This window comes from Betta splendens, chromosome 2 (assembly GCF_900634795.4).
Source record: "Betta splendens chromosome 2, fBetSpl5.4, whole genome shotgun sequence".
Lineage (NCBI taxonomy): Eukaryota > Metazoa > Chordata > Actinopteri > Anabantiformes > Osphronemidae > Betta > Betta splendens.
This window is the reverse complement of record NC_040882.2, coordinates 10,198,804-10,225,198: the sequence shown is the minus strand read 5'-3', so window position 1 is coordinate 10,225,198 and position 26,395 is coordinate 10,198,804. Positions and strand designations below refer to the sequence as shown.

General features: G+C 43.8%; 2 protein-coding genes across 9 annotated transcripts in view; one reads left to right on the top strand and one right to left on the bottom strand.

The window, feature by feature from the left end:
• Positions 1-888: 888 nt before the first annotated feature.
• LOC114851170 (cordon-bleu protein-like 1) lies at positions 889-8,563 on the bottom strand. Of its 2 annotated transcripts, none has more exons than XM_029142784.3 (10): positions 8,441-8,563; positions 6,785-6,908; positions 6,486-6,687; positions 6,096-6,369; positions 5,964-6,002; positions 5,790-5,872; positions 5,506-5,700; positions 5,215-5,314; positions 2,147-3,436; positions 889-1,493 (listed from the first exon to the last, which is right to left on the bottom strand). In XM_029142784.3, exons 2-10 carry the CDS (start codon positions 6,874-6,876, stop codon positions 1,486-1,488), a joined length of 2,283 nt encoding a protein of 760 aa, XP_028998617.1. In that variant the 5' UTR covers positions 6,877-6,908; positions 8,441-8,563; the 3' UTR covers positions 889-1,485. The 2 variants fall into 2 exon arrangements, with proteins under 2 accessions (XP_028998617.1, XP_028998616.1); XM_029142783.3 differs by lacking the exon at positions 8,441-8,563 and adding an exon at positions 7,519-7,752.
• A 3,203-nt stretch (positions 8,564-11,766) lies between these two features.
• The window catches only part of LOC114869797 (sodium channel protein type 2 subunit alpha-like), a 31,096-nt gene continuing 16,467 nt past the window's right edge, over positions 11,767-26,395 (top strand). For 2 of the 7 annotated variants that reach the window (XM_029174332.2, XM_029174294.2), the window contains exons 1-11: positions 11,767-12,026; positions 16,898-17,224; positions 18,305-18,423; positions 18,611-18,700; positions 19,161-19,289; positions 19,850-19,941; positions 22,006-22,287; positions 23,026-23,089; positions 23,826-23,967; positions 24,267-24,473; positions 25,698-25,976. In XM_029174332.2, coding sequence (XP_029030165.1) covers positions 16,958-17,224; positions 18,305-18,423; positions 18,611-18,700; positions 19,161-19,289; positions 19,850-19,941; positions 22,006-22,287; positions 23,026-23,089; positions 23,826-23,967; positions 24,267-24,473; positions 25,698-25,976 — 1,671 coding nt within the window. In that variant the 5' untranslated portion in view covers positions 11,767-12,026; positions 16,898-16,957. Of the gene's footprint in view, positions 12,027-12,414; positions 12,525-13,040; positions 13,234-16,897; positions 17,225-18,304; positions 18,424-18,610; positions 18,701-19,160; positions 19,290-19,849; positions 19,942-20,185; positions 20,278-22,005; positions 22,288-23,025; positions 23,090-23,825; positions 23,968-24,266; positions 24,474-25,697; positions 25,977-26,395 lie in introns of those variants that run through there. The other 5 variants (XM_029174306.2, XM_029174323.3, XM_029174314.3 and 2 more) reach the window with 5 other exon arrangements.

Sequence of the window (26,395 nt, the reverse complement as noted above, 5' to 3'; positions counted from 1 at the left end):
AATCGTAAATCTACGCGACACGGTAGCATTTCATGTTGCTGTGGATTAGAAATCCAGCTTTCACGTGTCTGCGTAATCATGGACCCTGGCGCTCAGGTTGAAATTCAACCTTTCGCTGCTAAAAAAGGATTATGCCCGAGTTGTCACTTGTGTTGGAAATCATTGCTTCAGGCAGGAAAAGAGCTTCTGTCCACCGTGTGTGTGTGTTTCTCTTTCCACAGACTTTTTTTTTTTTAAAGCCAGACGTGGCTCTCTCCCTTAGGGGCAGTAATGGCATTCTCCATGACAACGGCGGTGTGACACGGCTGTGCCCTTGAGGGCTGGGCGCCCCCTCTGGGGGTAGCGCCGCAGAAACACGACAGGGTCAACGGTCACCTCCCATCATCCACCAGCAACCCGTCCTTCTGTCTCTCTCTCTCTCTCTCTCCCCTCGTCTCTCCTTCAGGACGAGCGAGTAATGTAGAGAGAAAGGGAGAGAAAGTCTTGCAGCGAGCCCACTCAGTCGAGGCCTGGCAAACAAGGAGCTTTAGCCACAGGCAGTTCTGGCTTGGTCTCTACCTCGCACAGCTCCTTGCTGTTCCTCCAAGGCCAAGGATGGATCAATACGTATAGTAGTGCGGATTCTTTTGGCACCCAAGTATAGCTATGCAGTACTGCCGGGAGGTGTGGGTCCGTTAAAGACATAACAGTGTGTGCATGTGAGCAAAGTGGACTGAGTTTATTCACGAAGGTGTTTGGCATAAAACTACTTTCCAACAAGGAGGATTTTTTTTTATTCTGTTTCTGGAAATGCAGGAAATTCTTGTGTCCTTATTAAGTTCTGCATTTTATTTTGTTCCATTGTGGGAATGCCCGTGGAATGGATGGACTGAGGTACCACGAAAGGAATTAAATACAGAATTAAAGGTTTATTTAATTAATTTCTGCCCAGTAAATACAAAACAATATTTACTCATTAAATACACAAACGTGTCACTTGTGATACAGCCGTCACAATTCATATAATAAAATAAAAACACAAGCAGACGGTCAAGGAGTTAAAATTAGAAACAATACTCTTCTGCCACCTGGTGACCAAAAAGCAAATATACTGCATTCTTCACACAGAACACACACTTGGGCACAAACACACAATGAGTGGATGGCTGCAATGTCCCCAGTCACTTAATTTACACAGAAAAGCTCTCATTACTTAGTGAGGGCTGATTCCACCTTGGCACATGTTGAGTCAAAATTCAAAAGGAAGTAGAGAAAAAAAACAGGACGTGGACAGTTTAACAGCTCGTGTCCTGCATATTTGGCTAGAAAATATCCAGTATTTTCATCCTGTCCATGTGAACTTAAACAGTCTTTGTGGACTGGAAATGTAAAACTTGCTGCTTCTGTCCGGGGCCGATCCACATACCTGAAGCATTAGATCCTCCATCAGCTTATCATCCTCACCCTAAACAAGGACTTCCACATGAAGGTGTGTGAGGAAGCCCGTCAGGCACCTGCAGCAGGACAGATTAAAACCCAACACAAATATTTACAGCAGGTTTCCTCTACAGACAGGATTCAGAACCTACACTCCGGTTCATCTGACTCATCACAGTCAAACCTGCAGAAATGCGCTCATCAAGATGCGTCTCTGTGTGGCAGTGTGTTCAAAGCGTAACATGTTTTAGTGTATAGGAAACAAGTCAAATGTTATTTTATTATCTAGCAGGACTAGGATCTTGCAATGTTTCATAGACACAAAAGTAGTAGTTGTTATTCTTGCCTCTCCCCAACCAGTCAAGCACCCACACTGATCCATTCATCTGGAAGTTTCTTCCTCTTGAAACAGGGATTTTTTTTTTATTCTCCACTGTTGCTCATAACATTTTGTAAAAGTTAAAAAAAAAAATGATATGAATAATGTATATATTGTATGTGGATAAATAAATTAATATATACATTTACATTTATTGATCGGCTACAATTAAAGAACTCGCTTGTTTGGATTTTTAGCAGGTCAAGGTCTTAAACCTTGTAAATTGCCTTGAGATAACTTATGTTGTTAATAGGTGCTGTATAAATAAAACTGAATTAAATTAAAAAAGTAGTTTAGTGACTCACCCAACTTTGAAACTACATCATAGAATGAATCAAGTCTAGAACTCACCGTGCTGATATGTGGACCTGTGTGCGGAGGGGACCGTCCCGTGTGGCTCACCCGGCGCCGGCTGGTCCAAAGCCTTGCCTTGACTCTGCAGACGGGACCTCTGCACAGCCAGCGCCACCGCCTCAGCAAACCTGGACGGGGCTGCGCTCGTCTTGTCCGGGAGCTCAGGTGCCGCTGCGGACCGGGCCGGGTCCTGGTCCACGCTGGGGCCCTCGCTCTGCCTGCTGCAGGCAGGACTTGATGGGTGGGGTGAGGACAGAGCAGGAGTATCGGCGGTCGGTGAGCGGCTCGAAGCAGTAGCAGCACGGTCTTCTTCCTGCTCCATGACGTCTACAGCTTCGTTAAAGAAAACAGGTGGAGGAGGGGGAGGAAACCTGTCTCCCCCCTGTTCCTCTTCACTCACCAATCTCTCTTCATCTTCCTTATCATCTGCATCTGAACCGCTGTGGTCTGACTCTTCACTGGGACTTGGAGGAACTTCACTTTGATCCGAGTCGATCCGAACAGCACCAGGAGGATCCCCCGGTGCAGCTGGTGTCATTTCAGCTGTGACCTCACTTTCATCCTCTTCCTTTGTCTTTTGCCTTTCGTCTGCATCCTCAGGAGGAGGCAAAGCTAGACGTTCCTCACTGGCTGAAATGAGCGCAGGTAAAGTAGAGTCTGGACTATCAGGAGTCTGAACCTCCGGAGAAGATGTTTCACTCTCTGATCCGAGAGCAGAGCATAAATCCTCCTCAGCTGCAGTTGGATTATTCTCGCCCTCACTCTGCTTATCTTCCATTGGGCTCTGGCACTGGTCTGAGGCGTCCAGATCAAGTTCTGGATCCTGGGACTGCTGTTTCTTACAGGGGACCACCTTGAAAGTGGTCATTACTTTCCTCTCGACAGGATCGTCCCACTCAGGCTCAGTGGGAAGCTTAGAGTTCAGAATGGACTCGTGTCCAGCACAGACCCCGTTATCTGGCCACTGCTGCGTTACAGATACTAACGAGGAGCTGTTGTGTAATTTCGGTAATGTGGCAGAATTCCTCAAGCGCTTGACCAGCATTCCTTTAGAGATCGAAGACGTCAAGATGGTGGCGAGGGCGCAGCGAGCGTCAGAAATGTCGGCCCCTCGAAACGAAGGCAGGTACGGGTCGGCCAGATGAGCAAGCGACGAGCGCGCGGAGCACGAGGACGACCGCACTTTTGACGGACAGGTCGAGGAAGAAAAGCACGCTGACGGACTGTGAGAGTCTGACTCATCACTTTCTCTCAACTCCTCCAGAGCGTTCAGAGAGGCTACAGTCCCTGGAGAAGCAAGAAACACTCAGTGACATTCACTTTTCAAAATAAGAGTTGGAGAGGTTAGAAATATTAGAGCAAGAATATCACAAAACAACACAGTAAAAGCCTAAAATACAAATAAAGCAAACGCAAAACACATTAAATATTTACTTTCTAGAATACCTTTAGAGAATAACTCATTTTAATTTAAAATTAAGGATCAAGGTTGAATTAAATATTCAAAGTTGAAAAAGTCGCAAACTGGCTAATAATCCAAAATATGGTTCATAAAAATAATGCACCCTCATTATCACCAAAACCAACACACAAAAATAAAAAGCTTCAAAATACTATGGACGGTACTACAAAAAGAAGCCGGCCCTATTAAGATGACTTCTAACTTAAAAACTTCTTAATTCTAATTTATTAAATTCTAATTCGTTAAATATATAATAAGGTTTAAGTGGCTTCAGCTTCTAAATGATGTCATGTTGTGGAGCCAATCTGCTGCTACACACCTCACCCTCTAATAAAAAAGGGAGTTACAAATCTTACAGAACTCTAGCAAAACAATAAAAGCAGTTAAGAGGACAATAAACAGCAGGCCACAATGACACAACGTCCATAAAAGCCACTAATATGGGAAGGAGGAAGAAGAGGCCAATGAAGCAGCAGGAGGAGGGTGGAAAGGAGGATTAGGGAGAGGAAAAGGAGACAGCAGCAGCAGCAGCCCTCAATCACCCCCATCAGGTAGCACAGAGTCTGGAAGCAGGAGAGAAAGCTCAGCTTTAGGGCAACGACCTTGACCTCTCAAACACGACCCAAAGTTCACATCCCAGAACTTGATTCACATTGTTGATGTCGTACGGTGGAAACGTGCTCAAATGCAGGACGAGAAGCGTGATCATCATCTTGGCTGGGAGTAGCTTTCTCTACCAGCTCAGCAGTGTGTCACAGCTAACATAACAGTGAGAGAGGGAGTGAACCGAGACCCTGACGACGCTGAAGGCAATTTCCTGCCATAATTAAAACACCGTCGCCCTAAACATTCACTGTTTTCATTTAAACCCATGCCGCTGAACTGGACAGCGAAGTGTTCCTGACTTAATTACGCTTCCTTAATAACCCAAACGATGATTGCACACTGCAGTGTGTGAAAGCAGATCAGCAGAGCAGAGAAGACAGAGAAAACCTGGACCCAAGCTGGGGACCTACAGTATGTCAGGCAGACTAATGCAGGGGACTGGAAGCTCGGACAATAGGGGGATTTATCTGGGAGCACACTGAAGCCAATATGTCCTATGAACAAGGCCCGGGGTCACTTTAATTGCCCTGAACAGGGTTAAATTGTTCAGACTGATAAAAGCTGTGTTCTGTGCAGGATTTAACTGCTAAATCTTCCATTTGATGCCATTCGCTTTGACATTTTAATCTTGATTTAACTTCAATCTCTCTTGACCCTGTGTGGAACTGTGGGAAGCTGCAAGGATTTGCCAGATACAATACCCCCGTCCACTCTAAACCCATTTGATTTCCATTGAAATACTGTAGAAGGTCAACTGGGATTATACCAGCAGCATATTCTAGCAATTGTACTGTTTAAAGAGTGCAGCCTCAACAATCGCCACTAGATGGCAAAATAAACATAATATGCTGCATTAACAATGGGACTGACACAGCTTTTACCTTTAAATGGCAGCACTTGCTTTATGTCATGATGGCATGGTTTTTAAAATGCTTCCGGTGCTGGATGCAGCAGCCATCTTCCAGAACAGGTCATTGATCATGAATGAAGGTTTTACCTTTAACCGGTGTGTCCTCATGAGGCTCCTGGTGTGGGTTTGCACCGGGTGGAGGTGGGGCCCTCCTCTTAGTACTTCGTAACCTAGATTCTGCAGATCTCTATGGGGAAACAATAATTTTAATATGGCTTGTCCTATTGCTTGCATTGTGCTCTGTCAGTATTTAAATTATGCAATGTGTGAAAAATCTTTTTGCACATTTTTATCATTTTGAATGCAAAATAACCAGGAGTAAATCTGACTCACTGGTGAATTTGGTGAATTTATTTTATCGGTTCAACTCCAACCCACCTGTGTTCCTCTGAGGTGACAGGTGCCGAGGTTGTTGGGAACACTCAGCGATGCACCCATGGGCGGCTGAGGGGCCCGTCTCTTCTTGGGCAGCTCCGCCTGCACGTGGTTACAGGAGGACAGGGTCCGTTCCATGGTGCTGACTGACAATGGTTTGCTTCCACCAGGAGAGGCCGGAGCACTTCCTGCCCTTTCCTTAAGGAAACGTAATTATCACTTTGGTCAAAATCTACGTTCAGTAAGATACAGTATTACATCATTATCGTTGTATGCTGATAACCTACCAGTCCATTTTTCTTCTTCTTTCTTCTGAACAAACTGAGGAAACCTGTGTTCTCCTTCTGTTTCTTCTCCTTCTTTGGCACGTCTACAATTCAATTCATAAGACCAAGAGCAAAACAATGCAATGCAATATAAACAGCGTGCAACGGTATAAAAACAGCATGTGAGGCGGTTACCTTCTAGTGGAGCTGGTGACATAAATTCTCTTGGAGTAACTGAGTAAAAAAAAAAACACAGCAGCATCATAATCATCATCATCATCATCATCATCATCGTATCTCCCATACACACTGTGTGGCCTCACGTACCTGCTTGATCTATGGTGTGATGCGGATGATGATGCTCAGGCTCTTTAACAGCAGTGTCTCTGGCAAACACCTCCCTCAATCCGTGGTCGGTGAGGGTTTTGTTCATGTCCAGCGGCTCTGAGGACCGACAGTCTCTCAGCAAGACTGTTGTTTCCACTTTAAACTCGCACTTGTCACACACGACTGGCAGCAGCATCTCGAGGGGCACTTTGGGATTCACTCGCACCACGGCCTTATGGGACTTATTATAGTTGATCAACAGGCGTACAGTTGCCTGGAAACAGAAACAATTAGTCTGGATATTATGCTATGAAATTAAACTTTTTACAGTACGAGAAGAGAAATATTGATTTCCAATTAGTTTTCCTCTTAGTAATCGTGTTTGTTTACCTCAGGCATGTATGGCGCCACAAGCTTTTCTTCCACTCCTTTTGGCTTCAGCACAATCTTCTCAGCCTCAAGAGACCCAATTGGAGAGTTTGGCTTAAAGCTGATGTTGTTCTTGTTGGTTGACAGCACCTCCACTGTGTAATCGGACGGATTAAGGTGGTAACTCGCACAAAGGGTGACTAGTAAGTCCATAACTGGTTTGCTACAGTACACAGAAAACAAAATAGTATAGTTAACCTAACTCATATACTATAGACAATAAGTTCATATAGAGCTGTAGAGATGTTCAGAGAACCCACCTTCCGTGTACCAGGGCCTTCCTCTCTAGCCCACCTGGCAGAACCACACAAAGGGAGAGGTCTCTGTCCAGCGGATTCCCTGGCTCATCCATCTTGAAAGAACCTCAGATGTCAGGCAAACCTCCTAAGACATGAAGCATCGTTAGCAGAAAATGCACTCCAGAATTAGGAATCACTGCAGGAGCAATTTCACAGTCTCCTTTCCTGCCTGGGCTACACGTCGTTCAGCTGCCTATAAGCATTTCAGGAATGAGATTTGGGCTCTCAGCTGCCTAAACAAATGTTGGCTTTAACTGAGTGTTAGTGTGATGCAGCTATTCCCTCAAAATGCTCATTAGGAGTCCAAGCAGGGACAGTGGTTAACATGAGCTTCAGTGACAACAAATGCTGTAAATCACAGTCTGTGTCATTACCTGAGAACTTCTCCAAATACAAATGAAACAGTAAAGCTATTTAATCTCGTACACTACAATCACAGAATGGGAAACTGAATTAACTATTAAACATTCTAACTAGTGTGGCACCAGAGTTACAGCTGCTGCCGTTAATATTTAGCCCATCACAATACAAACACAGCCTTATCAACCTGGAAACAACAAAAAACAACACAAGCGCAGGCATTCATGACAATTAATGAATAACCGACTGAGTAAAAATACAATCAATACAGTTCACTCGCGCTACACAATGACAAAGAATTAGCTAATACACATTAACGGACTGTCAGAAGTTACCTTCTTTTAACGCTTAACTTCCGAATGCAACTATTCCCACAGGAAACTACGGGAGGGTAGTTACAAAGCACGGCCCCGCAGCGGGCTGTGGTGCAGCGTCGCCGCGTTTCCCGGATCCTCTCCGCTGAACTACCGCCGCCCGCCGCCTCCCCGCAGCCCTTTAACCTCCCACCGCCTTCACCTTTGACCCCGCGTTGCCGCTCTCCTCGGAAGCGGCTCGACTGAAAGCCAACGCCCTCGCGAGCGCACTGGAGCGTGCGGGCGCGGCAGCTGCGCGCATCTGTCCGTCAGCCGGCGCGCGCCACCGCGCCCTTTTGCGCCGCGCGCGCACAGATGAGCGCGAGTCGGGCTGATGTGACAAAACTTGACTTGGGTGTTTTGTGACGTGGTTGCTTTATTCAAATAAATGCGCTAAACTTTAACGGGACTGAATGACCTACATTAAACCAGGTAACCGGTTTATTGACATTAAAATTCAACACATGTTCACTCAACATTACGCTTATTCAAATAAACAAGAAATTAGCCTATTTATCTGCAAATTCACGAACTTGTTCTAACCCAAGTCCTAATACAGTAGCTCTAACACACAGTTCTACTAAACGCATGTCACTGTTCCCCCTGCAAATGTTGAATATATATAAATGTATAAAAAAATAATGTATAAATAATGGTGTCCTGTACTTGAAAGTATCTAATTAGGCTGTAAAATGACTGCAACAATGAGACAGACACGGATCACTTGGTCGTGTTCTTCTTCGGGCGTGTTGTTCGAGCAGTAATGCTGAGATCCAAATAAGCTCCTCCGGTAAGAGGGATTAGTGCTGTGAATAGCCCGTCTCTCCATGCTACGGTACTATAGCCACCACCTTTAATTGATTGTGCCCAGCATTCATCCATAGCCTGTTCTAGTCCCATTTACCTGTGTCTGCGGGTTGTTCCCATTCTCCTTCAACTTTCTCTTCTTGGCTGTGAGGGTAGTTATAAGGAGTGGAGTGAGGATGAGACGGACTGGGGGTCACTGTATTTCCCCCGTCTAATCCCCGCCACACCTACAAGCCCCGCCCAGTCACGTGACCTCACTGTGCATGTCTGTGTTTGTCTGTGCGCTGTGGGTGCTGGTGGTGATGGTAGGTGCCGTACACATGGGAGCCTTGCCTGTGAGCATGTAGAGTTTGTGCTGATCTTTCATATTATATTTAGTTTTTACACACTGCTGTTTGAGTTTCACTGGAAAATCGCACCTGCTTGTCGGTCAAGCAGCTGCCATACATAGTCACTGTGTCCTGATTCAGCTGAATGAGTCACATTCATGTCAGACTGTCATTAGTCTAAAATAAGCTTGTCTGTAGCCTTGATTACTATAAAACACTTAAATTGTACTTTTTATTATCAAAAGCTAACACAGCAGCATTAAACATAACTGTTACTGTTAGCATGCTAACATTAGCAGGTACAGTCTAACAGAGCTACTGTCATAACTTTACAGTCTTTTTAGGTTATTATTACGTCCATAACCACTCTAATGTACCTCTTCAGTGTAAATAATCAATGTTAATCACCCCATTTATACCTTTAGCATAAAAATTCCCATTTATGTTCTCACAATAGTGTCTATAAGATGGAGGCACTGATTAATCTGTGTACAGTACAGTAGGTGAGCAGTAACATGCAGTGAAGTGGGAATAGCATAATAATGAAATTAAGCACAAAGAGCACATGTCCACGCCAACTGGAATCGTGTAATCTCATTGTGAAGTCTGTCAATGGCGAATCAATGAGCTCCTGCAGTGGCTGGCTGCAGTAAACAGATCACTGTGTAACTGTTGAGGCTAATGAACTCCTTTTGATGACTACCAGATGAACAGAAAGCCTGTGAGTCACACACCATGCAGTCTGTCTCAGTCTGTATTGACACATATCATGTTGCAAAGTGGAGGAACATCCAGGCACATACTTTCATACTGTGCATTGCAAGTTTACTAACAGGTACAAAATGGAAACTGTCAAGTTATTTCTCTTGAACGCATACAGAGGACGGAGATAGATTTAGCTCAGACGTACATTATAGCATAATGAACACTGGACTGGACTTGTGATACTCAAGCTTTATTTTTCCTGTTAAAGGAAGTAAGAATTTGTTCATTTCCTAGCGCTATTCTCTCTTCAACATCCATGTTTAGGCTTCTGTAAACTCTGGAATAGATTGACATAAACTCAGGAAGTGTTTTCATCCAGTAGTTTGCTGAGAGTGGGTTCATGTGTGTAAACTCATTTGAACCGCCTTTGCTTTTCCACACTTGATGGTCAGGGGGGCTAATATGGAGTGTTATGCCGAGTGACAAACCAAATGACTCCTCTGAGCATGGAGACGTGCTGCAACCTAATTCTGACATCCCGGCGTCTGACTGGGACTCTAAATTCTTCACGTTGCTCTTAATGAAACATGCAGCCGCAGTCACAGATAGCTGCCAAGTAGGACTGGGGACAGCAGACGCCCTCGTTCCTCTGGACAGACACAGGGAAACACTGTGGACATGGAAACTCCCTCTGTGTTGCTAACAATACTTTGAATCCTCCTGGGGATACGGTTTTATGCTTTCTCTGCTACCAGCTTTAAAATGAAATGATATGATATTCAAACAGGCCGACAAGCTTTGTGCATTTTATTATATATCTGTAGTCAATGATGTTCATTACCAACATGCATATTAAACTATAAAATAACATTAAAAAACAACAAAATATTATAAGCTTTAAGTGTCTGAATAATAACTAATTTCCAAGGCTCATGCTTGTTTTGCTTTACAGATGAAGAACTGAAACTGCCTCTCTCTCTCTCTCTCTCTCTCTCTCTCTCTCTCTCTCTGTTTTAACAGCCCTAGTTGTAGTTACATATAAATATACAGACCACATAAGGATCAAATCAATGTTGAGTGTGTTTCCTGACATTTCATTGAACAGATAAATGTTGTGTATTAGACCTGTTTATGCGTACAACCCACCCTTTACAGTTATATGTCACAGAGTGAAGTGAAACCTTCTGGGCCCATGTGATGATCACATACTACACTGAGCTCCAGGGTGTGGCCACCTTTGCTAATTGTGACTCTTTGAGCAAAACCAAGAGTTAAATTCATGTCCATTATATAAATTTTATATTTTGGTGTGGAAGCTATAATTAAATACTAAGAAATGTAATTCTGTACATCATGTACATGCTTACATTAGTAAATCATCTTGTACTAAGTGTAGTAATTGTAAAAAGTTTGTGCTTTATCAAAACATTTTAAATATACATATTGTTACTTTACTCAAAATATTTTCTATCAGCTCAAAAATAAATGCGTAAAAAAAATTTGTTTATATTTATTATGTATTCACACTTACTCGCAGTTTATCCAATATTTAGTTTTTATATGCTTCCACCTGCTTTATTTTTCCACCTGTTGATAAAAACTTTGCTCTTGGCGCAGCTGTGAGTTTCTGTGTAATGTGCCGGTGTGTCCAGTAGGTGGCGTAAATTTACCAGACAAATTCACGAGAAGTTGTGTAAACTGGTGTCCGCTCTGCTGGTGTGGTCTCCACGTGAGCACACACGTGTAAGTTTCTCCACCTTCATTCTGAATATTGAATTTAGCAGTTAGGTACAAAAACGACTGCCTGTAGGATTAATAGCCTGAAAGCTAATCTTAATGTGTACTGTAAGTAGATTGTTGATCAAATAAGAAAAAACGAAATATGAGATTAGAGTGTTTATATGAATCAGTAACATGCGAAGAAAAAGTATCAAAATGTAAAACATGACGTAGTTTGTGACATTAAAGGGATTTTAACAGTAAAAAACTAGGCACTTAACATTTCATATTACAACAACTAACCAAATTTCCTGCATTTGAAAATTCTTATTATCTGTTATGGAACCTATACAATATAGATAATATAAATAAATGGGTCTGTGAAAAATGTGACGATTTGCAAAGTTAGTTATTTCGTAGAATAAATGCACATTTATTACATCAGTGTAATAGTTCAGAAATAAACATGCAATATCTTTATTAAATAATAATTATTAATGCATAATTTATCAATTATTCCCTCGCAGAACGTTTTATAATAATATTTCTATGTAGGTGCAATTGATGCGTACTGTATAGTTATAACTGACAACAGGTTCCTGTTGGTGTCCTTCCCCTGTGACTTTGATATTTTCTGGAAGTGAACTCCAGCCAGGCCATCTTGTGACAGTCGCAGCTTTAAGGACATTCATTTCCAGCCTGCGATACCTCGCCAACCGGAAGCGCGGATTGATTTCGGCACGGCAAGGAGAAAAGGAAATCAAAGAAGCTCTTATTAAATGATCGTCCACAGAGCCTCGGTGAGGGATTTGCTAAAACGGAGAGAAGGGCTTTAATCGCAAATCGACGTCTCATCCGCCTAAAAAGGGATTATTCTTTGACTATGGGATCTACCTTCAGGGTCCCCACCTGCTGGGCGCCGTAATGGTGGTGAGTATCCAGATCTTTGGAGAAGGTTCTCAGCTTTTAACACAAGGATGCTGGAGTAGTTTAAAGGACATACAACATCTGACGTTACGTTTGCTCGTTTTATATAAAGAATGCTTTAGGTATGAACGTTTGGTCCTATTCTTGATATTTTATGACAATAACGCGGATAATTCATAATTCATTTCTATCACGTCGCCAATTTATGCATTTTAAATACACGGTAACTTCACAAAACGTGCGTTTTGATGCACAGACTGACACGTCACCCCTTATTTAAATGCTTCATGCGGAGTCGGCGTCATTTTGCGTTTAATTTTAAAAAGTAGAAATGGACCAAAATAACCTCCACGTCGTGACAAACAAACCCAGCATCACATATTTGCATCCCCCGACGTTCAGGGAGGGAACAGTTAGAGCTCCGCTGGCGTCCGGTGAATTTATCACGCGCGTGATGCGAAAGGAGACGTGATGCCAAGATCTCAAGATGCTTCATAAACGGTGGGTTTGCGTGAGCCGCTCGCTGCCCGTGTGCGGGATTGACGATCAGCCATACACACATCTGGAGGACACGCCCAGACCTCCAGCGCGTTATTTTATGACTGAGAACCTGCTGCACCATTGTTTTCCACGTACGTGTCACAGAAATGGGGTTTTGAGCCTTTTCGCGCACCTGTAGTGTCTGTGTTTATTTGCGGGCCTCCGGGCAGAGACGACAGGTAACGCGGGATAAACGCAATTAGTCCAATTGAAGCGCGCTTCGAAGCCTTCGCAGTCGCAGATCAAGGACGCGGCCGTGGCTCCCAGACCCCGGGTTTGGGTGTGTGTGTGTGTGTGTGTGGGGGGGGGGGGGGGGGGTGCCTGCTAAAACCCTCAATCTCAGTCATTTGTTCACCGGTGCGCGCACGCCCCCCTGTCTGCGTGTGTACGTGCGTGCACGCGCGTGCCGCCGCCGCCGCCGCCGCCTTTCTTGTTATTTTGCCGCTGCTTCCCGGGAGTCGTCGAGCCGCCGGTGGCGTCGCTGGGGGGAGGCACGAGCGCTGCGGTGACGGCCGCGGCCAGGTCGACGGGCTCCTGTGTTTGTTGTTATTTATTTAATTATTTATTTATTGTGTCGCGGCGCCGGGGACGACTTTGACGCGGACGCTTCATCAACATGGCGCCAGTTGCCGCGGCCCCTTCGGCTCCGTTTGAAACCTCGACAATTAAGGTTCGTCTGACGTCCGCCATCTCCGTCCATTTGACTTCATGCTGCTGCGTTTGCTTCAGTTATGAATCCGTACGTGAGCCCTGAACGACGGATGACGTGCTGTGTCTCACAAATGTCTGCTACTGGGAGCTGCAACTGGGAGCTGCTACTGGGAGCTGCTACTGGGAGCTTATTCCAGGTGGAGCTTCAGAGTGATTTAAGGTCATCCTAAAGTCGACAGTTTGACACGTAATACTGAAGGTTATTTAATAAAAACACTGAATTTATATTGGTGAAAAACGTTAAAAACGTGTCACTGTAGGTTTTCTATTTGTTTTCCTTTTAAAACACAATTTAATATTAATGCTCTTATCTCTCAAACCATAGACACAATGTAACTGTTTGTCATTCACGTGGAATTTGAGGAATCTTGTGTTAGATTTGCACACAGAGCAACAATATCCACCTCCAGACACAATTAGATTCTAAATGTCTATTTATAATGGGTGACACAGACAGGAGGCATGTTTTTGCTCCTATGTCATCGTGGACGAAGAAATTGAGGTTTAATGTCTAGCTCAAGGGCTCCTACAGTATGTGAGTCAGATACTGTAGTAGTCGATGGGATATGATGTGCAATTTAATGGATCAGTAGTTCAATTGCTCGTATATGTTTTTAAAAATTCTTTTGGTGTCTGTAATCGTTCTCCATTCATACTGACAGAGTTTGACTAAAACGGCTTCCACGGGTTAATTCAAGCTAAAATGAGACTTGAACCAAATAAGTGGGTTGTGCAAGGTTACATTATAACATTCTTTGTTGTTGCTTGTCAAGAGAGTAAATGTGGCTCAGTTGTGAAGTTATCAGTTAATAATTCTTGTAGAAGCTTTCATGAATTAGCAGCAGCGTCACCCTTTACAAAATGAAAGATTTGCTATTTTATGAATACCAGAGGCTCCTGTGTGTGAGGCAGATATGCTTGTGATTCCTCTCAGTGCCAGGATTCTTGAGTGCAGATGCATCCAGGGTCCCTGTGTGCTTTCAGTCTGTCATGTCTCATTTGACTCCAGGGATGATCACGCTGATAGCTGGGCTCAGAGGTGGGTGTGGTGGTGTGCTCGGCCTACAGGATCAATTCACAGACCCTTACCGCCACCATCACCCAGCAGCTGTCAGGCCACATATCACAACACTGGCCAGTGTTTAGGACACAAGCACATGTGTTTTATGAGACGCCCCTATGGGAGAAGCTACTGCTAATTTAGTATAGAGCTGATGAAGGCTTAGAAAGACTATGGTTCCTATGTAAAACCTCCACTCCAATAATGATGGGTTTATGGAAAATAGAGCTTATGGGACATGCTATCGACTTCTCTGTATCTTTGTTTGTCTGTTTGTTTGTTTTGCAAGTTTGCATCTCAAATTCTAACACATTTCTCCCACGGTAAAACTGGTGAGGCTCATAACTGTGATTACTGTAGAAATATGTACTATTACAGTGTCACGGATGTGCTGTTGTGTGTTTCTTTTTACTGTTTGGAGCAATCCAGACTAATAGTTTGTCTTTGCTTTAAGGATTAACGCTAAGGTGAACTAATCAACTGTCTAACAGTGTGTTTTTACTGCGCAGCCATTAGACTGATTATCAACGTTCTCATTTCACTCTCTATTAGATTAACAGTTTTATTATTTTTGCTGGTGTACTTTATGTGCACTGTGATGTCACACTGTAGTGGGAAAGGGAGGGGGCGTCTCATGTCAACAACGCTCAAAATTTCCTTTTTGCTCCACAACTGCATTTACTGTATTAAAATGGTGGAGAGAAACCTGGTCCCTCCATTTCCGTTTGGCGGAAGGACAAAACGCTGATGACTCAAGGAGACCTCTTTGGACATTGTGCCAGAGGGAACACGACCCACCTGTGAGCCCACACGGACCAAGCGGCACCGCAGGTGCCCTGATAATGGCTCACCTGGGTCTTATTGGGAAAATCATCCGTGGGGATGTGTGTTGAGTTACTGCTAATGGAATCTACAAGAAACAATAACAGTTGCGTGGATTTGCATTAGTTTTAACTGAAATCTGTTACAAAACAGTTATTCCACCAGTGGTTTATGTCATAAAAGGAAAATACTGCCCTCAGCTTGTAAAGAACATTTTAAGGCGCAAGGAAGCAGTAAACAGCAAAATGTGCAGCGATTATGTTGTCTCCAGGCCTTTTCTGCCATTGTCCACCTCAGCTGTTGCTACTGTAGCTACTCTTGTGTCCCTGTGAATCCGCTGGAGGTGTGTCGCCTATGTCACACCACGTATCCGTAAATCTTTCACCCACGCTGTGACCTCTTTGATTAAAACATTCAGCCGAGAGGTCAGCTTGACACGTGGGGCCATTTCAGAATGGAAACGCAGCAAACCCCCTGAATGGACAGTTCATGTGTGTCCAGTGCACGTCAGGCAGCAGTAAAGCTGTTCTAGCATGTCAGGCGTGTGATCAGAATTTCAAGATGAATTTTCAGCCATGGCTCATTAGTTATAAACAGGCATCAGAGAGCGCAACTGGAACCGTCAGACTATTGTGTCGGAGAAAGGCACTCGACGTGGCATTAGTCATTCCAGCAACCATTTGCCTGTGAAATGTGCTGCTCTTGTGTGCGCTTCACCTCCAGTATTTCGAATCCAACTCCGTGTTACGTGTCTAATGGATACCTGTGCTATGTGTCACATTTAGGAGGAAAATCAACATTAATAAAGTAGGCTGTTGGTCAAATTCATTTGTCTTTTAGCTGATATAAGTCACCCGCCTTCTTATGTCAAAGTGATGCTAATATACAGCACCATAGCAATCTAATGCTTGACTTTATTTACATACAGTAGCAGTGGTCAGCTAACACATTCTGAGTTAGTAGTGTGTATGTGAAGCATTCAACCTGACATAAGTCTGAAATAGATGCTCTCAGATTTACACAATGACAGAAGCTGTAGACATGGCTGTGTACAGACAATAAAATAGGATTAATAAACTGTAAATGCATCAGTTTAGCAGAGTTCGGGAAATTCATCTCGTGTTTGTTCAGTCTGTAAAATGGATTTTCCCCTCGGTTCACCTTCTCCTACAGTATATTGCCATTAGTTCTGGGTTTGCTGTATGAAAGATGTTGTATTTTTATTCAGTTCAGTTCATACACCATCCCAATTCATTACACAAGTCATGCTTCTGTATGTGTTGAAAGTAACAGAGTGAGGAAGAAGATGCAATAGTAATAACTTGCAATGGAATGGTGGCAAGGAGAGGATCACATAAGCTCTGTATGAAGGAGGCCTCCTAGCATTAAAATGTATAATAGCTAAACCAAGAGATGGCTCAGTGACCTGAGTTAGCTCTGGCTAGAAGCTAAATGCTAGGAGCCACATCCCCAAAAGATATTGTGATCATTTGTTGTGTTGCATTTCTGCTAAAACGTTTTCAGATGTTAGAATAGCAAAGCCGAGTATTCGTGTTGTGATAACTGCGAATCACAAACTCAGGTTGATGAACTTGGCAATGTATACTGGCATGCTGCCTTCCATTTCTTAAAACTCTATAAAGAGCCTTTTTCTTGATAATATAATCAAAGGTGAATGTACCTGCTATTTTCAGAATCCTGGCCCTGACTCCTGACCCATGTCCTTCTCCTTTCCCCTCAGGCTGCAGCTCCCTGTCCCAGCTGAGCCCCTCGCTGCCCTCTGAAGGAGCAGGATGACAAGATGGCACAGCTGCTTGTACCGCCCGGACCTGACAGCTTCCGCCCCTTCGTTCCAGAGTCTCTCGCCGCTATCGAGAGGCGCATCGCTGAGGAAGAGGCCCGGAGACCACGGGCGGAGCGCCGCAGCGACTGCGACGATGAAGACGGGCCTAAGCCCAACAGCGACTTGGAGGCGGGGAAATCTCTCCCCTTCATCTACGGGGACATCCCCCCCCACCTGGTGTCCACTCCGCTGGAGGACCTGGACTCCTACTACAGCAATCAGAAGGTCAGAACCATTCTAGCACATCTTATTGACGTAAAACCCTGTATGGACCCCATCGAGACAGATTAATGGCTGTGTTGACTTCAGAGCATCGTTTGGTTTCTGATTTAGCCTCAAATGATTACATGACTCAAGCACTGCATTTTGATACATTACAGGTCTGTCTGCTTTATATTCCAATCCTATTAGCCTCTAAAAGCTTCAAGTTAATTGCACAATGCTCTCTGCAACTTATTTTAAGGCACCACATGTACAGATAAAGCAATTTTCTCATACACAGGACAAACCCCTGCTGGGGAATGGACACATTAGCTTTCAGTCATTCGAATGATAACTTGGGTTTAAACTGTGTCTCGTAATAAAGGAAAAATTCATAATTTTGGTCGGATTGAAGTCATTCTATTTTGTGACTACCTTCAGTGTGTTTTTTGTAAATTTACCTTTTATTTATCATCTAGAGAGAGAGAGAGAGAGAGAGAGAGAGAGAGAGAGAGAGAGAGAGAGAGAGAGAGAGAGAGAGAGAGAGGCCAGTATTACCAAGCTATAGAAGTGTTGATTGGTGCATATTTGAAGTTTATGTTGAGGTAGGCTAACAGCTTACCCTTGTCCTCAAGCTTTATGCTAAGCTAGGCTAACTGGCTTCTTACTTCTTACTTTATGTACGAACTGGAGATCAGTATCAAATGTCACAGTAGTTAGTTGGTAGATGATTATTCGCTGCATTAAATCAAGCAAACGTGCCAACGCTAATATTTTGTAGTTCAACTTAAATGTGCTCAGCTAAGTCAAAACCTTTAAATCAGGAGCCAGCAGAGGTGCTAAATGCTAATATGATGTGCTTTGCCAGTTGAACTGCAGTGCCAAACATGCCCCGCCTGAGGTTGATCCATCCAGCTTCATTATAATAATAAGCACGGGGATGCAGAATAGTTTTCTCTGAGGTTAGAGCTTGTGACATACGCACAAAAGTAGACACAACAGAAGTCAAGTGTTTGATTCTCGACCCTCTGTGCTGCATCTCTTATATCTAAGGTGAACAGCAACTTCACACGTCTTTAACACGTTTGTGTTTCTCTCTTACAGACCTTCATAGTATTGAATCGCAGGAAGGCAATCTTCCGTTTCAACGCCACTCCTGCCTTGTACATCTTAAGCCCCTTCAACCCCATCAGGAGGATATCAGTTAGAATTTTAGTACACTCATATCCTTTCATGGCTTGATTTGGATTAAAGGGTTTATCAGGCAAAAGGGAGATTTACTCATTAGATTTGAGCTGATTTAGACGACTAAATGTTATAACTGCTTTAGATTTACTAAGGAAAACATACTGTATGTTAAGTCTGATCTGCACATAAATGGACCATTGTTTTTTTTAACTTGGTTCCTACGATGTTCAGCATGTTGATCATGTTCACCATCCTGACCAACTGTGCTTTCATGACCCTCAGCAATCCCCCGGAATGGGCCAAGAATGTAGAGTAAGTCCTCCGCTGTTTGTTATTTTTTTTGTTGAATACGTAACATATTTCACATTAACACTCATCAATGAAAGCATGTTTGTCTAAACTTCAATCAGGTGTCAGCATATTAGATGTTCGTCCCAATTAAGCATCTACAGTACACAAGTGTAGCAACTTTGATTAATCTGCAGTAGACATTGTTACTGTACATTTAGGATGATTTAGATTTTTACAGACAGTTAAAGGTGTGTACCTTTAACTGTCCTTCAAATCTGTTGTTCAGGTCAGACCTTCTATTTTGTCTAGGATCTTCTAGAAAAACATATAATTTCTCTGTGCAGTATAGTGTACTACTGTACATACTGTCCGTCTCTTTGTCTCTGACTGTCCTGTAAATAAACAGAGCTGTTAGCAACATCATTATTTTCCTGAGTGCGTGTTTGTCAGTGTGGTTTCATTTCCTGTCCTCCCCCACCAGGTACACATTCACAGGGATTTACACCTTTGAGTCGCTCATAAAGATCCTGGCCAGGGGCTTCTGTGTGGGGAAGTTCACCTTCCTCCAGGATCCATGGAATTGGCTGGATTTCAGTGTTATCTCGATGGCGTAAGTATTATGACAAGCATGGTTAGTGTCAGCTTAACATGATCTGGCATAGATTAAAAGGCCAAATGCTTTTAATGGTAATCAGCCCAGCAGCCTATTAAAGTCTCTGAATGTGAGAAGGAGAGCAGGGAGAATGTAGAGCAGCGTGATAATCTACAGCGTACAGTATTGGTGTGTGTTTTGAAAGCATGCCCAATAATCTCAGCTCCACTCTGTCATAATGGATGTGAGCCCTCAAAGCATGAAGAGTCTTTGCCCATTTGTCCCACGCTTCAGTAACTCCAGCTATTTGTCTTAAAACTACCAAAACCCCTGCAGCATTAGGTCACGTGGCGCATGCTAGTTCATTTTGTGATGACGGTATCTGTTTTTGTTCGTCGATATGACGCATTATGCACCGATAAAGGAATGGCGCGAGGCTTAATTAAGCTTGGTCTTAATGGTGTAACTCATGGTACAGTATAAGGGGTAGCTTTCGCGCTCAGGTGTGTTTTTGTGCACGTGTATGGGGGTTTCTGCCTGTAAACTGCTGTGGAGTAACTGTGCATTTAATCCTGCAGGTATATAACAGAGTTTGTAAACCTAGGCAATGTTTCAGCTCTGCGCACGTTCAGAGTTTTGCGAGCTTTGAAAACTATCTCAGTAATACCAGGTAAGGCTGCCGCGCCTGCCACCAGCACTCCTGCCATTTGTCCTCTGTGCGTGACCGTTTGCCATTCCCTCCTCTGCCCTTTCCTCCTCCCCCTACCCTCCTTTCGTCTCGTCACGCCATGTGTGTGGATGCCTGGTTTTTGTGCGTGTGCGTATGTGCGTGTGCCCCACACCTTTTCCCCGAAACGCCCCCTCTACCCTCCCCCTACCACCCTCCTCCCCCTACCCTCCCCCTTCCCTTACAGATATGTCACAGAGTTTGTGGACCTGGGCAATGTCTCAGCACTGCGAACCTTCAGGGTTCTGCGAGCCCTGAAAACTATATCAGTCATCCCAGGTGAGAGAGCCATCAAGGCCCATAGGGATTGAACAAATGCTAACGGCTAACTGGCGTTTTTGCTAACATCCAAGCACCCGCCCCCGCCCCCTCTCAGCTCATCTCACTGTAGCTAAGCCTGACGACGCCCGTCGCCGTCCCTCATGCTGCCTTTGTCCCAAGGCCAGTAAAAGCTGGAATCTGGCTCCAATCTGCACAGATTGACAGGATTCTTGGCTTTTAGATACATCCTTTAAGGCAGAATTCTTTTTGGTTGAAATCTATTCTTGCCTTGGGAGCCTTACAAGTAGATTTTGTGCACTATTTGTTTTTTCCTTTTTGCATGAGACATTGCAAAAGCCGATTTTCTGGTGGCAAGCACTTGTGTGTGTAGGGATCTTCCTTACCTTGTTTTCCTGTGCATGTCCTGTTCAATGTTGTGTGTTTTGAAGAAAATGTGATATGGTGAGTGGTGGTTGGGTAATGACATACAGTATACAGTATAACACTAACACTACTAGTGAGACAAACTAACAGGTCATATGTAAACCATCCAGAAATTTGTATTGGCTCTTTGTATTAGGAATGCAATTACTTCCTAATTCAGACATCTAGTTTCACAACGTACATTAAATGACTTACTGTGACCTACTTGCCAAAGTTACATTTGGACACTGTTTACACATTTTGGGCTCTTTTAAATCATAGTGCAAAGCTCAGTACAAGCACTACCAGGACATTGACTTAGATATTTACATTATGTGCATAAAAAAGGCGAGAGAGAAGTAGTAACTGAGTGTAAAAGGGAGTTTTGGCCAACATGTGACAACCAATTAAAAGATTCATGCAACTGTCATGTTGGGCTCAATGTTGAGATTGCAATTTTTGGTTGCTAACACTGGTCCTCGACAGCTCCATGTACAGCTCTGCTTTTTCCAACTATACCCACACTTAAACCTCTGAACAAACACGATCCAGGTAATCAGTGAGCAGGCCGGAGTGAGAGCAGTTGAACAACAATTAGGGCAGTGGACCTGGGGACGCAGAATAGCCACCTCTGTAAAAGAGCTGCAGAGAAATAACTTAATCTGAGCTAGTAGTGCTTGTAGTTCTACTGAAGTTGCTTTGATACAGTTATTTTGTATGTAGATATTTACGCTGTCATTTCTATTCTTTTACAGTGTTGGTTAGTCTTTTTGTCATTTTGGTAGAATCTTTGGCCAAACTTTGTGACGGAAATGAGCAGTGTTTCAAAATCTTCACACAGTTCTCAGATATGTGCAGAGACAATGCAAATTGAACGAACGTTTCTGCTTCTCTCAGCCTTTGCAGCATTAGTTCTTGCTACTGGTCTTTGCAAGTGCACTACAAAAGAGTTCAATTTATCAGTTTCACCCAAAACGCCCATACAGCCCAAAGTATTACATTATTACCCGTCAAGCTGTAGCAAACACATTAACACTCATGAACCATCATTTCCCCAGAGACCAATGCCATAACACTACAACGGGCATGGCAAACATAACTTTCTCTAGTGGTAGATCCATGACTACCAGTGATCTGTCTCAGCCTGGTTCCTGTATGACATAGCTCATACAGGAACCTCCACTGCAGATCCCCCCTGGCTGTTTGCTACTGTAAGCTCCTATTAGCAGCTTCTTTACCATACAAGCTTTTGGCCATAATTAGCATGGCAGTAATCGTCCTGCAATGTCCTCCTGCCCCTTCGCCCTTTGTTTCCCTTTTCAGGCTTGAAGACCATTGTTGGCGCCCTGATCCAGTCTGTGAAAAAGCTCTCCGACGTGATGATCCTCACCGTGTTCTGCCTCAGCGTCTTCGCCCTCATAGGCCTGCAGCTCTTCATGGGCAACCTGAGGCAGAAGTGCTTACGCATGCCGCCCGAGGGCAACGCCACCAACAGCACCAACGCCACCTTGGACGATTTGTTTTTCAGCGGCGTCCTGACGGACATCAACGCCACAGTAGTGCAGAATGACACCTTTAACTGGACAGAGTACAAGAACGATGAACGTAAGCCGAGTGATACGGCGCAAACGTGCTGTTACACGCCTGTCAGGCACACACAGGGGTTAAACAGGGTCAACTTAGCATTCCCCCCCAGACGGCCTGAGTCAAATCCTGGCTACTCTATATGCAGAGATGGGTCAGAGTAGTCGTAGTGGTGTTTGGTGGGGGCGGGGGTCAGACACACTGGCCCGGTGATACAGAGTGACAGCAGTGGCTGGAAGCCAGGGCTGTGCTCTCTAACAAGGGCTGGTGGGAGAATGCAGCAAATGTGGCGGATAATCGCCACAACAATAAAACCCTTATCATTCTCCTGTAGCCCATCTGCCTGGCATGAGCAGCACAGAGTGCCAGAGGAGGATGAGTCACTGACCAGCAGCAGGATATCAAGGAGACAAGCAGCAGCTACACAACGTGCTGATGCCAAGTCAAGAACAGAAGAAGGAATAAATAAATAGAGAGAAAGAGGCAGGGCTGATTATAGATGTTATAAAACTGCATATTTATGTTTACAAACATGCGATTGTGGGTTTGTCAGAGTTAAGAGTTAAGTGGTACATCCATATTCTTACTTTACACAAGTAAATGAAATGAAAATTTACAATGCACATCAATAAACATTCACAGAAACTAATAACACGTTGTCCTCCTGCCCCCCATCAATCTTGCTGCCTCTTCACATCTGCTGCCTCTCTCTGAGTGAGATCCAGATGACCATCCCTCACTCTCCTCTCTCTCGTTTAGGTAATTACTACTACCTCCCTGGCCGTAGGGATGCTCTGCTCTGTGGGAATGGGAGTGGCGCTGGGTAAGGCTCAACATGTTTTATTTATATGGCCAATTAGACACATCACAAAGCCGAGCTGTGTACACAATTAGTCCAGGCACCCAGCACCACACTGAGGCAGTACAGGAACCTGGACCTCTGGCTATGTGTGGCTGCATTTTGTATGTATGTGCTTTGACAAATGTGAAATGTCTTATTTTTTGTCCACAATTTTGTCCACAGTCTGGACATTTGATGTTGAGAAACAATCCTAAGGTGGATGGAAAAAACATCCGTACAACACAGATGTGATGTAAAATGAGAGAACGGTCATTTTCTTTACATTAGTTGTCTAAAAATAGTGTATGCAGGACTGTTTAGCTCATGGTCTGCACTGCTGTTCACCACCTGAGCACTCGCGTCCCCACTGGTGTCTCATAGCAAAACACCAGCAACTGGGAAATAAACAGTAGCAGCTTTTTGTAGCAGTCCTGATGTTTTTCTCTCTCGGCTCAGGCTGCTGCTTGAAAAGCTAGAAGCTACAGTATCTCCTCCTCTCTCTTTTGTCTGTTTTCCAGAACGAGCCTTTTGTCACATGATGTTAAATGTTCTAATGCGGATATAACGAAGCTTCAAATAATTGCTAAATAATATGGAACAGCAGTAAAAAAAGCAATCATTTTCAACAGCAATTCAACAAAAATGCTAGTGGATGTGACCTTTTTCTATTTTACACATTCTTGGAATGTTGGAAGCTTTGAATGTGTGTGTCCGACAGGCTCTGTCCAGAGGGCTTTGCATGTATCAAAGCAGGCCGTAATCCAGACTATGGCTACACCAGCTTCGACACCTTCAGCTGGGCCTTCCTCTCCCTGTTCCGACTCATGACCCAGGACTTCTGGGAAAACCTTTACCAGCAGGTCGGTAACAGTCTGCAGCTGCGGTGACTCATGTCTAATGCTCATTGTGAACACAAAGTGCATGTCCACCCCATACATTTACTGTCATTCCCACGCACCTCTAAAGTTTTTAAATAAGCTCACCGGTAATTGCTAATTTCTAAATAATAGCCTCACTTCCACTTAGTAATTATTAGCAACCTCAATTTTTTACGGCATCTGAGTTTTATGCATTTTCTTTTGTAGCTACTGAAACATAAAAGTCAATGTTACATCAGTCTTACTCTGTTTGACTTTCCACTCTGCCCTGGTTCTGTCAGACTTTGCGTGCTGCAGGCAAACCCTACATGGTGTTCTTTGTGCTGGTGATCTTCCTGGGCTCCTTCTACCTGGTTAACCTGATTTTGGCTGTGGTGGCCATGGCCTACGATGAGCAGAACCAGGCGACCATCGAGGAGGCCCAGCAGAAAGAGGAGGAGTTCCAGGCCATGTTGGAGCAGCTGAAGAGACAACAGGAGGAGGCTCAGGCAGGAAACTCATCATTTATTTCTAAAAGTCATGTTAGAATTAAGATACAAACAAACAGTCGGCCTCTGTGTTCAGTTTATGGATTATTATTACTATCTCAAACTGATGAAATAACCTGCAATAGGGTATTAACGTTGTTGTGCTCCAGTGGAGCCACTAACCAAAGGACAGTTTATTTCTGTGAATGTGAAACAATGACAAAATTAAAATTCACTGACATAAATGAAGTTACCTGCAATCAATTAGGTTTAGAAATTAGATTACTGCTTGTGTTATAGCATATAGTTTATTAAATCTGTAGGCTTTAACAAAATGAACATCGTAAGTACTTCCTGAATCAGAACTGATACCCAAGAAATGAATGAATCTGTCCATACTGGTTAACATCACAAACTATAAACAAGCAATTAGTAATTCATCTGCTCATCATCATTCACCATTGTAGCTACTGTATGTTAATGGAACATCTGATCTCAAACTGCTCAATAATGATTCATTAATTATCCGATTGCTCCTGACTGCTGCCTCATTACCTACTTTAGTTTTTGTGTGCACTACTCTAAGTGTTACGGCATTTTTGTCATCCTACGGAGGAGCTGCGTCAACCAAAGCATACGCATGCATTCTGTACTGTAGCAGCATAACCAGGCCAGGCCCGTTGCCTTGCTTCCTCTGTTCCTGCCTTGCTCCCTTTCAGCTGTGCTCGTTCTCTCATTGGCTGTTTTTACTCTCTCTTATCAGGCTTGTACATGTTCAGATTGTTGTTTGTTGTGCTGTAGTTTCCATGGCAGAGTCTGAATCCTTGAAGCAGTGGTGCTGTTCTGGGAAACAGAAGCATTCAAAAGATGAAAATTGTCAAACATATAATTAGACATTCACTACAGATATGCTGAGTTTGAAATATTGTTGCCACTAAAAATCTTCTCTTCTTTTCTAAAACAGAAAATTAGACACAACGTAGATCCCTGTTTATACTTACACTGTTGTGATATTTTCTTTTCAGGTATTTTGTAATTGTTAAGTCATTTTATAAAATAAATTGTATTGAAATGTTTTGGCTTGCCTAAAAGCATTCATACGTCCATTTTTAGAACGTGTCTGGGGCTTATTTGGCTCTTCGTGCTGTTCTCAGCTGCCAGGCGCTCTCCTCCAGTCCACGAGAGGCTCTGAGACGTTCTCTGGGTTGCCGTGACAACAGTGTTTGTGCTCTCATTGGCTGGCAGGTTGCCGCGGCAGCAGCCACAGAGAGCGGCGAGTACAGCGGGAGAGGGGGCCCCACCTCAGAGTCCTCCTCGGGGACGTCTAAGCTCAGCTCCAAAAGTGCCAAGGAGCGACGCAACAGGCGAAAGAAGAGGAAGCAGCGGGAGGAGGAGGAGGAGAGGGGGGTCCGGGACAAGTTCCGCAAGTCGGCGTCTGAGGACAGCATCAAGCGGTCCACCTTCCGATTCTCTATCGATGCCAACCGGCTGTCATATGAGAAGAGATGTTCATCACCCAACCAGGTGAATGCACCTGATGCAACAGATTTTGAACTTATTTAGTTTTTTATTTACATTATGACTAATGTTGTGACATTGTTACAGATGTGATAATGACAAATAAAGGTTTTCTTCTTCTTCTAATTATGTATTGTACAAATGTTTTCATACATGAGACAAACTACTTTATAAACACCTATTACAGTGAAAACCTGGTTTTAAAACCAACATGAAGTGTGAGATCAAAGGAAACTTCCTTTGATAATGTAAAAGGACACAAATTGTCAATCTATGATTAGCTATTATTTTCCCAATGCTTCCCATTGTTTTGAGGAAGGAACTGACTTCTGGTTCCACCTGGCTAACTGCGTACAGTATCTGTCATTCTGCCCTATTTCTCAGGACAAGCCAACACCAAATATTACAGTTAGTTTATGTCCTCC